This window comes from Lactuca serriola, chromosome 4 (genome assembly GCF_051521515.1).
Source record: "Lactuca serriola cultivar US96UC23 chromosome 4, Lser_US96UC23_V15, whole genome shotgun sequence".
Classification (NCBI taxonomy): Eukaryota; Viridiplantae; Streptophyta; class Magnoliopsida; order Asterales; family Asteraceae; genus Lactuca; species Lactuca serriola.
Genome location: NC_136411.1, coordinates 344,563,861 through 344,575,618, shown reverse-complemented (window position 1 = coordinate 344,575,618; position 11,758 = coordinate 344,563,861). Strand labels below are relative to the sequence as shown.

The 11,758-nt window shown below is 33.4% G+C and overlaps 1 protein-coding gene across 1 annotated transcript; it reads left to right on the top strand.

Moving 5' to 3' along the window:
* The first annotated feature begins 1,283 nt into the window (after positions 1 to 1,283).
* On the top strand, positions 1,284 to 5,936 carry LOC145097532 (aspartic proteinase 36-like). Its single transcript, XM_079035110.1, has 12 exons — positions 1,284 to 1,775; positions 1,974 to 2,094; positions 2,240 to 2,667; positions 2,772 to 2,928; positions 3,091 to 3,173; positions 3,265 to 3,361; positions 3,443 to 3,515; positions 3,596 to 3,814; positions 3,906 to 4,030; positions 4,256 to 4,360; positions 4,450 to 4,547; positions 5,571 to 5,936. The coding sequence occupies exons 1-12, from the start codon at positions 1,486 to 1,488 to the stop codon at positions 5,740 to 5,742; spliced, it is 1,968 nt and encodes a 655-aa protein (XP_078891236.1). The 5' UTR covers positions 1,284 to 1,485; the 3' UTR covers positions 5,743 to 5,936.
* The last annotated feature ends 5,822 nt before the right edge of the window (positions 5,937 to 11,758 follow it).

Genomic DNA, 11,758 nt, shown 5'->3' with positions numbered 1-11,758 from the left:
TTTTCAACCCACTCAACTCACCCAATTAAAAAAAAATACTAAACAACTAAGGTACAAGTCTTAAAACATATGGTACAAGCGAAAATGAGAGAGAGAAAGTAGAGAGAGAAGATTAAGTGGGTTCGTGAAACCAATTAAACAATCCGCCAAAGAGGGAGTGGTACCGGCGGTAACTCTATTGCTAATTAAGATTTTACCTTGATTATTTTGTAATTTTTTTTAATTAAGTAGGTTGAGTGGGTTGAGAAAGATAGGATTTCCGTGTGTTGTGGGTTCGGAAAGATGAAGAAAAATCAAAGGGAAAAGCTGATGTGACAGTGAGTTCAATGGGAACGACTCCCTCCTCCCTTAGATATTACGTAAAGACGGCACTTGCGAACATGTTTTTTCACACATAATGTTTTGTAAGACATACTTCATCTTCATTGTGACTTGAAAATATATTCCTATATACATAGTTACTCCTTAATGTGCTCGATAATACGTTATAATCATACACTTGCAAATAAATTAAAAACTCCTCATGGGCCGTTTGTTTCACCTCTTAGCCATTCAACTAAGAGACAACCTAACAACCATTAAGCATTCTAGGCGTTTGACAGGTTAAAAAATACCTCTTAACCACTAAGGGCCCCAATTTTATCTCCGAATCACTCAGAAGATAGAGAGGTGTTGAACCATGTATTCATGTATGTAAAAATCTATATCTTATCTAATTCTATCTCCAAGTCTCTCAACTTCATAGTCCCAATCCATAGAAGTAAACATCACCTTCATCTTTCTCATACGCCTCGATCCCGAGCTCACACACACCTCCATCTTAAGATTAATTTATATAACTTTTACAAATATGTAACTTTTTGTCAATAAAGGATTAATAATATATTGTTTATATGCATTTGATTTGAAATTGTTACAATTAAAATGGTAAAATGATATTTGTTTTTTCAATCATCATATCCATTCAGTAAACCTTACCGAACCACTTGAATCATTCACGCCCCTTTGGTTCAATCTTAATGGTTCATGCCTCTTAATTGTTTAACGTTGGATTATTCACTTTCTATCAAACAACCATTAGTACTACGAAAATTTTCGTTTGATTCTATTGGTTGCAATAATCTATATAATAATTTTAGTATAATTTAGTTAAAGAAAGCATAATTAAATACATAAATACATAAACGAGAAAAAAAAATCCCAAATAAAATCATAGACGAGTATTTAATATTTGATTCTGATAATTTGTTTTTATTTGAAATCTAAATGAAATAAAAGTTAAAGAAAAGGATTAGATTGCAAGCAAGAAGGAGGTCGTCGTCTTCGTTCGTCGTCGTTCGTGTCGGGAACGTTACTTACCGCTGACTTCACCATATCCTCCTTCTCCGCCTCCCCTTCCTCCAATTTTCTCTCTCTAAATCCTCCCTAGAGAGAGAGAAATCCTTCCATTTTCATCTCCCTTCACCGATCGGTGATATCCCAATTATGCCGCGATTCACAGCCCTATTGATCTGGTCGATTTTTGTACTATTTCACTTTCCTCCGTCGTCATCGTTAAGGTATGTTTCTGCTCTTAAAAACGATTCGAACACTGTTATTATCCGGCCTCCACGCGCCGGTAGCAATCGCCACACCATGTTTCTACCTCTTTTCCCCTCTCCTCCTAACTCCTCCCGGATCTCCGGCGATGTGGCATCTCGACGTCACCTCCAGAAATCCGATGCTCCTCGACCAAACGCTCGCATGGCTCTCCATGACGATCTCCTCCTCAACGGGTAATTTTAGGCGTTTTCTAGATCTATTTCACTGAACCACAAACTTTCAATCACTTCAATTCTGAAAATTCAAACTGATTTCATGTCTTATTTCCATTTTTCAAAATTGAAAACTGTAGTGAGTTCCTATTTGTTCTAAATTTAGAGGTAGTGCTCCGAGGTTTACGATCTGTGTGGAATTTTATTGATGGTTTACAGGTATTACACCACGAGACTCTGGATTGGATCGCCGCCACAGAGATTCGCACTGATTGTCGACACAGGGAGTACTGTTACTTACGTCCCATGCGCTACCTGTGAACAATGTGGCAAGCATCAGGTACTTTCTTCCCGTGATTCCATTCCAATTCATTCGCTTTATGTGATCTTATCTACGCATTTGCTTATGTTCAGAATATAATTAGGGTTCCGAATAGGAACACCAATTTAACTGTTTGTTAATGTTATCGATTCACATTTACCAGGATCCAAAGTTCGATCCAGAATCATCCACCTCCTACAAGCCTGTGGAATGCAACATCGATTGCACCTGTGATAACAACAAAGAACAATGCATCTACGAAAGACAATATGCAGAAATGAGTTCCAGCAGTGGTGTTCTTGGTGAAGACATCATATCATTTGGCAACCAAAGTGATCTTCAACCTCAGCGAGCAGTTTTCGGGTGTGAAAACAGAGAAACAGGTGATCTCTACAGTCAACATGCTGATGGAATAATGGGATTAGGTCGTGGTGATTTAAGCATAGTTGATCAACTTGTTGATGGAGGTGTGATAAGTGATTCCTTTTCTTTATGCTATGGAGGAATGGATGTTGGTGGTGGTGCCATGGTTCTTGGTGGAATCTCTCCCCCTGAAGACATGGTGTATACCCATTCAGACCCTGTTCGCAGGTATGTTTTGTATCTATCTAACTTATAGATACAAAACTTCAATCTCTAACATAAATACATTTGATACATCTCACACATTTACTCTAGTCTCGGGATGGCAACAGCCCATATTACAATATTGAGTTGAAGGAGTTACATGTTGCTGGGAAACGGTTGCCTTTAAACCCGAGTGTTTTTGATGGAAAGCATGGAACAGTTCTTGATAGTGGGACCACTTATGCTTATCTTCCTGAAGCAGCTTTTGAAGCTTTTAAACATGCTGTAAGTTTATTTCTTAAAAGGGAAAAAAACCTTTCTTTATGTATCAAGATACCAACCCTTTACCTGTTTGCTCTTCTTGTAAGGGTAAAATGGTCATTTAGATGCAACATTTTATCAGATGGGTAGTGTTTAATTAGTGATTATCTCTTATATTATATGTAGATCTTGAAAGAACTTGAAGGTGTTCATATGATCAAAGGACCTGATCCAAGTTATAATGACATTTGCTTCTCGGGTGCTGGAAGGTAATGTTTATTATCTGTTTATCATTAATCATTGTATAAAAGTAAATAGTAATAATAATAATATGAAAATGATAAATCTTTTTATTTTCAGTGATGTTTCACAGCTCTCAAAAACTTTCCCATCTGTTGATATGGTTTTTGGGAAGGGACAAAAGCTGTCATTATCCCCTGAAAACTACTTGTTCAGGGTAAGCATTTATTAATTATTATCTTTTAAAGCTCTACTTTTTTTTTTCTTTTTTAAAATTATTTTCTTTTTATATGTGAAGCACTCAAGGGTTACTGGAGCATATTGCTTGGGGATTTTTCAGAATGGAAAGGATCCCACCACTCTTTTAGGAGGTATTTATTTCACACTTTTACTTATTTCCTTTTTCTTTTTAATGTATTGATATATATTTATTACAATTTGCACTTTGCAGGCATTATAGTGAGGAATACATTTGTTATGTATGATCGTGAACATGAAAAGATTGGATTTTGGAAAACCAACTGTTCTGATATATGGGAAAAACTTCATATTTCCGAAAACGCCCCTGAAAATGCCCCTCCTCAGGCATCTCCTCCATCAGATGGAATAAGTCCCACTGCTGAAATTCCTTCTTTGCCCCCGACATCGCTTCCACAGTATATTCCTCAAGGTAAAAACATCATCTGCTATCTAAAGTTGTGTTATTTTATGATTCACATGATTTTTATAATATATATTTTTTTTATTATTTTTTTTTTCAGGAGAAACAGAAATTGGAAGTATTACATTTTCTATGTCTGTGAGTCTTAATCAAACTAAAGTCAAGTCACAAATCTCAGAGCTTTCTTGGCTAATTTCTCAGGAGTTGCATGTCAACACTTCACAGGTAGTATTAACTTTAATGACTTTTTAAAAAAAAAAATCACATTTTTAATTAAATCACAGTTTTATTATCTAAGAATAAGCAGAAGATAGATTTTTATTGTAGTATTTTTAGGTTTTTAATGAGCTTCTATTCTGTTGACTTGTTTTATATAAATGAAATATTCATTGATTATAATTAAATAGTATATAGAATATATGATTTAACATTTTATAAACATTTTTTCAGGTTCATATATTGGATTTTACATCAAATGGAAGTAATAATTATGTTACAAAATGGTCTATTACTCCACTAAAACCTGCTAACTCCATGTCTAAAGCAACTGCACTTGTGAGTTTCTCATAATTTTTTTTTTTTTTTTAAATAAATATTTCCACAATCATATTTATAAACATGTTATTTTATTATTTATGTTCCAGAGTATTATTTCCCGCATAAGCGAAGGTGGAGTTCGCCTTCCTGGTTCCTACGGAAATTATCAATTATCTAATTGGAATATTCAACCTCCAACAAAAAGGTAAAATTACTTTTTTGTCCTCATGCAACATTTTTTTTTTTTGCTTTATGGACCAAATATGATACCTCATGATGGAAAATAACTACAAAGGAATGGAATGGATGATTACAAAGTAAACAAAAAATTGTTATTTTGTAAAATTAAAGTTTAATGAAAGAAAACATATTGTTAAACAAATTGTGTATATAAACGTATTTTATGTCATTTGAAATTATGTATTATATGTATTTCAAATAGCCAAAAAAGTTTATTTACCACTTGAAAAAAACTTATATACAAAATTAAACAATAAAACAAAAGAAATCATTGTAAAATCTCAAAAGAAAATTATAATCTCAAAATTATATTTTAATCAGGGTTAATCTCATAAAAGACCTTATATATTTTGTGTTTTTTCCGGATTAAACCTCAACTTTATTTTCTTTTTCCTGAAAAAGTCCTTGTATTTTTCATTTTTCCCTAAAAAACCCTCAATTTTGTCTTTTTTTTCCCCGAAAAAAACCCTTCAACCTTCTAATTGCTTCCAAATAAACCCTCAACTATTTTAGTTTTTCTCGAAAAAATCCTCACATTTTACAATTTTTTATTTGAAAAAAAAATGACTAAAAGGGCTAGATTGGAAAAAATGAAATTTTTTTTGAGGTTTAATCCGGAAAAAACACAATACAAGGTCTTTTATGAGATTAACCCTTTTAATCATTTTTTAGAAAATAACAAAAAACAAATTAACTAAAGTCTCAATTTTTTTTTCTAAAATATTATTATTATCGAAAAATATACAAATAAAACCAATTTATAATAGTATAATATATCATTCCATTCCCTTCAAATAACATTAAAAAAAAAAACCCTAAGCTGACCCACACTATAAGGATAATTTTTCCAACAACCCCTAAACTGGGCCCACACAACAAGGGTTGTTTTTTCTTCCAACAACTTGTGAGCTTGAGTGGCCCACACTGTAAATGTTATTTATAAGCACCAACAACCTCTGAGCTGACCCACACTACACTATATGTGCAGAAGCTGGTGGGAAAAGAATTACTTGGTAGCGGTGTTGGTATCAATTCTAGCCCTAGCGATTGGATTATCAACTTTCGGGACATGGTGGCTTTTCAGATTTAGGCAACAATCTGGTTTACAGTATAAACCGGTTGACTCGGTTGTACCCGAGCAAGAACTTCAACCACTTTGATCATCATCATCATCATCATCTACTTCAAATGCAATCTCACAATTACACTCTCAAGTTTATCTAATTTTTGTTTTTGTTTTTGTTTATAAAGGGAAAATGTTAAGGTAGTGGTACTATATATATTATATATATTTAAATATGTATGTGTAAAACATTTTGGGTACTAATGTCAAAATTCACAGGGTTTGGTTTTATTTTATTTTATTTTGTTTATGTTTAAACATTTTTTCAACAGAAAATGATAGATTATCGTATAAAATTAGATAATCAAGACTTTTCTATTAAAAAAAAATAAAATTTGAGATTAAATTGTAAACTTTTCTATTCAAAAAAATAAAATTTGAGATTAAATTGTAAACTGATCCAAAATATTAGGACTTTTTATACTAACATCTTCGATGACTCACTCTACTATCAATTTATGTTCATGAAGCAATGCCCTCTTTATATTTTATACAAACATCAGTTTCCCTAATGCTCTTCTTCTGAAGAATGTTTTTTATTTTTAAGTTTCAATTGAAATTATTAATTATTGTAATAATAACTTTAATAATCGTGCAAATTTGAATTGTATAAAAGGATAACATTCAATTGATGTTTTTCCATTTACTCTACTCACTACTCACTCATCCATCCATTTTATCACCCTTGATCGAAAATATATATATATATATATATATATATATATATATATATATATATATATATATATATATATATATATATATATATATATATATATATATATATATCCAATCTTAACCTCAGTCAAAAACCAATGAGACCAAAACTTTTGATTTTTCAATATATATATATATATATATATATATATATATATATATATATATATATATATATATATATATATATATATATATATATCATGTATTGGCTCAAATTGTAGTCTTTTTTTTTTCATCCCTCAGTTTGGAGTTTTATATTGTTAGATCTTCAAATCATATCCCAACCACTCCCTAAGTGTAATTAGTTGTCAAATAACACTAGCTAAATGATTCAAAATTCCCAACCATCTAATTATACAAGAGTAAAATGACAAAAAAGACATGTCAATTGTCATGTATTTATTAATTCCAATCCATAAAGTGATAAAACTCTTTAACATTTTCTGTACAAAGTTATATGTATCTTATCTGGAGTTGGGTTGCAACCATATGTTTTTGTTTTTTGTTCCCAAGATGATGCCATTTAATAAATCTTTAATGAGTTTACAAAGATATTGTTGGCATGATTTTGATTAAAAACAATACTCTCAAGTCCCAACCCATTTGCATATAAACGGATCGAGTTATTTTATGACCGGTTAAATTGGTATTTTAAAAACTTAGTTCCAAGTTCCAACAAGTCAGAAATTGCCTCAAGTGTATTTAAAGTAACAACATAATATTATACTTGTTTTTTAATTTTTATGTTTATTTTTTATTCATGTTTAAATGGTAGGATGATGTCCACTCTCCTCGAGGTTAAGGGTTCAAGTCTCGCTGTGGACATATATGAAATTAATATATATATATATCTCCTCGAGGTTAAGGGTTTAAGTCTAGTTGTGGACACATATGAAATTAATATATATATATATATATATATATATATATATATATATATATATATATATATATATATATATATATATATATATATATGTCGGTTAAAATTTTCTTTTTTATAGAATTCATATCGGGTTTGTTTGTTGTTCAACTTAGATGGAATTAATTTAAATATGTCGAATTGATGAAGATTATTAAGAAGTTTCAACTTAGGGGGTGTTTGGGATTGCTAAATGACTTATTGGCTTGTTAAGATTTGGTACCGGTAATAAGCATTGTTGATGTTTGGATTTCATAATTTTGTTTCTCCTTATTGGTTTGGTACTCATAATAAACATATTTTTAATAAGTTGTTTCATTCGAACTTATTTCAAAATGCTTATTAGATGTACACACCAAATGACATTATTGCCTTATTTCTAACATTAAAAAGTCTCATTATAACCATATTACTCAACTCATGTACGTCGTCCTTTATTCGCAAGCAATTTGCTTATCATTAATCATTGTTTTCGTAAATTAATTGTTGTATCATGAATATCGAGTTGAACATAATAACCCATACATAAATCAATACTAACTAGTGTAAGACTCTCACATAATGGGTTGGCCGATAAATAAATTATCGCTCATTGTTTATATAATTTCATTGTCTCTACAATTGAGGTCTTGGTTATTGTAACACTCGGTTTCAGATTTGTTTCTTTATTTAGGGTTGCAGCCGAATCTTCTGTGGTCATGAGAATTATGGTCATGGGAAAGAAAGGATTTGGCCTTTTTCGGGTGTGGGTGTTATGGTTTAAGTGATCCAAGTGGTCGATTGTGTCTTCGGAGGTCAAGGGTATAATCGTAATTTGACAATTCGGTCTTTTATGGATTTTGGGTTTTTTTCGGGAGGTTTTAAGGCTTGGTGTATTGTTAGAAGCGTAAGGCTTTTCGCCACCTTTCCATGGATATAAGGTTCGTTGGAAACGGATCTAAGATGAGGACATTAGGGCATTTTGAAGATTTTGGCAGAAATGACCCTTGATGGAAAAGCTTACATTCTGGTCCCATGTATGCAAGGATGACATGTGCGTGTTTGGCTGAGTACGCACAACGTAATATTGGAAAGTGAAACGCGAATGTTTGGAGCCGTATGCCCAACGTACAAATAGTATGCCCAACGTATGTGTTGGATCCCAAAACCCTAAATCTTAGGGTTGACTCACTATTTAAACACCTTAAGTCCCAGGTGTTAGCATCTCTTTCATCCTCCATTGTCCTCCAACAAAAATCTCAAACCCTAGCCTCATCCAAGAGTGTTGTGAGCCTTTTATGTGCATCTTTGGTAGGTTTTAGTGTATATTCAAGAGTGAAAGCTTTGTGCAAGGTGGTGAATCAAGGGAAGGCTTGTAGATCTCGACTCTTTGCTCCATTTTTAGCTCATTAGAGGTATAAAGCTCTAACCTTGCTCATTTGAACCTTAGATCTAGCATTATGTGAGTTTTGGTCCCATTTTGGTATCATGGGTGAGACCTATTGATTTGACAAAAGTCGAAGAGCTTGGAGTGATAGATCTTGCCTCTTCTTATGTTTTTAGTTCATAAAAATGCTTGTTTTATGTATAAGAATTGCCTATGCATGTCTAATTGGAGTTTATTGGGTCCTTATGGATTAAGATGGTTGTTGGATCCCATTGAGACATGCAAACTCATAAAGTTGGCAACTTTATCAGTTAAGAGCTTATTATGAGAGTTCCATGAGGTTTTGGGCTAAGTGCTTAAGGGATTAAGTCACAAGTTGTTTTTAGGAGAAATCGCGGTTACGCCCAACGTAACTGGCTCTACGCCCCGTTTACTGTGGACTCTGGTGTTGGAACCTAAAAGTGAACCTCTAGCAATCCTTGATACACATTCCGAAATGTGTTTGGTTCCGAAGAGATAGGTGCTCCAGAAGCTGTCCGAAGCTGAAGAGAAGAAGAGATGAAGAAAGGAGAAAAGGAACACATTCCGGAGTGACTCTCATGTCCGTAATGCTTGCTGATCCTGAAGAATGTTGTTTTTTCTTTAGTCATTTATTATATGTGTATTGATGTAACGTTTCATAGGACTTAGCTTTTTGTACTCTTAGACAATCAGAATGTCAGAAATAGTTCTATTGTCCGGTCCTATGTAAGTTACTTGGTTAATTCGCGGTAATACTCTCAACCTATATATAGGAGCATTCAATACAAGTAAACAACGGATCTTTCTTTCACTTTTGGCATTTAATCTTATCACATTAAAAACATTCTTCTTGTTCCTCATTAATTAATGTTACCTTGATCGTTATCTTCTTGTTCTCAATTTATGTCTTGATCATTTGTTGAATTGATTATCTAAGACTTGACTGGTCTTTCCAGTCTCGACTTAAACATCCATTATCAAGCAGACATTGATCTCAAGCATTCACTCAAGGTTTGAGTTTTCAAACCTTGTCCCTGCGTAAAGTTCTTGTTCTCCGAAACCTTACAAACCCACTATTCCTTTGACTTAGTCACCCTTAACTTCCTTATCCACACACATCTATCCTGACGATGATTCCGAAACTTCGGATTCTGAACTCTGTTTCCAACAAGAGTTTGCCTTACTTTCAATGAAATACAAACGTCCTTTCAATCCCTCTTACAAACCATACCAAAACAGATTCAGCGCTCCTCACCAAAACCATCCTCAACCATATTCTGCTCCTGAACAAAAAAATACCTCCAAAAACCCTCCTGCATACAAGCCTAACCTCACTAAACCAAACTCAGCCCCAGAAACCTCTCGAAATTCCAACTCAGAAAAACCAAAGATCTTGTGTCATAAATGTGGTCATGCAAACCATTTTTCCAAAGATTGTATGGACGATGCTCCACAAAAACCAAAAGTCAAAGACTCTGCTTATTATGTTAGAAAAGCACAAGAAATGGTAGAAAGTGAAAAGGCATTTGTCACTATAGTTTCAAGAGATATCGAAGGATACTAGTCATCCGGAGATGATGAAGATTTGGTGTTTGGAAGAAATATATGTTTGATGGCAAGACAAAGGTTGAATGTGATGAAGGTTATTGGTCTTCTGTGTCCGAAGATGAAGATGATGTTGCTGAACCTCACTACTGCTACATGGTCACTAACGATCCACCAGGTCGAATCATTGTTCAACAAGTAAAATCCATGATCTCTGATAATAATTTTGATTTGACTTTATGTGAATCTTATCTGACCCAAATCCAAACATATATGAACACTATCTATAAATCCTATGAGTCTGCCATAGAAGCCAGTAAGAAGAAAGACTGTGAACTAAGTCGTCTTAGATTACGTTTTGAGGATAAGAAATTGAAAATCGAGTCTCTAGAGCATGAACTTGTAATGTCAAAAGATGAATGTATCATTTTGAAAGATAAATGTGAAATCACTTATTCTGAACGAAATATTTTGATTTCTGATAACAAACGTCTTAATGCCAAAATAGATGATTTGCATAACTCTGTAGACATGCTTGAAGCTGACATTTGGATGACTCATAATTTTCGTCATCCATGGTCTAAATCTCCTGGTCTCGAAAGCGAGTTTCCGAAACCAATTATTAGTCCCCTGAAGTAACTGCAAATTTGTCATTCATGGGAGAGGTTCCGAACATTAAAAATTCGGACACTCCAATTTCTCCATTATCACCCCTTCAGGAGGATAAAAGATCTTTTGAGTCCCTAATTCCTGAGTTCCAACCAATAGTTTTCAAATGTCCTGATTCCACACCTCTTCCGCCTCTGATAAACCTGGACCTGAATCGGACCAGGGAATATCATTATAGTCTTCCAAATTGTGTAGACTATGTTCCTAAAAGCAATCACGTAAACAACTGTGTGATTGAGGAAATTATTCCGGAAACAACTGAAGTCAATGTCTAGGAATTTGTATGGGCATCTTTAGATGATAAAGTTGAAGTCTCAAGCAATGTGTCCTCTGATTCATGTGAATCAGACTATGTAGTTCGTTCACAGACCAAATTTGTTCCCATTACTCCTAAGTTTGCAAATCAATCCAAAGGAAAACTTCTAGATCCTCTCCTCATCTTAAGAAAAAACAAATGTTGAATAGAATAAATATTGTAGATCCCACGGTTGAAGCTAGAAATGCTTTCAAAAAGGAAGTTAAGACTAGACAAGATTCCAGGTTCCTTGCTAACTCCAAACCAAATTCATTTCGGAATCCTTGTATCTTCACTCATAGTCAAAACTCTTTTGTTCCTGTGACAACCCGTAAATTATTCCGTCGCGGTAACCCATTCCCGTCAGTAAAACCCGTTTGTCTTTCAATTTTTCCGTTAACATTTTGAATTAGGTCATTTAATTTAAGGCTTTTATTATGACCTCATGAGTATCCAAACCCGTTAGAAACACATGAACACATCCCAAATTATTATTTAGAAATTTTTTAGTTTCG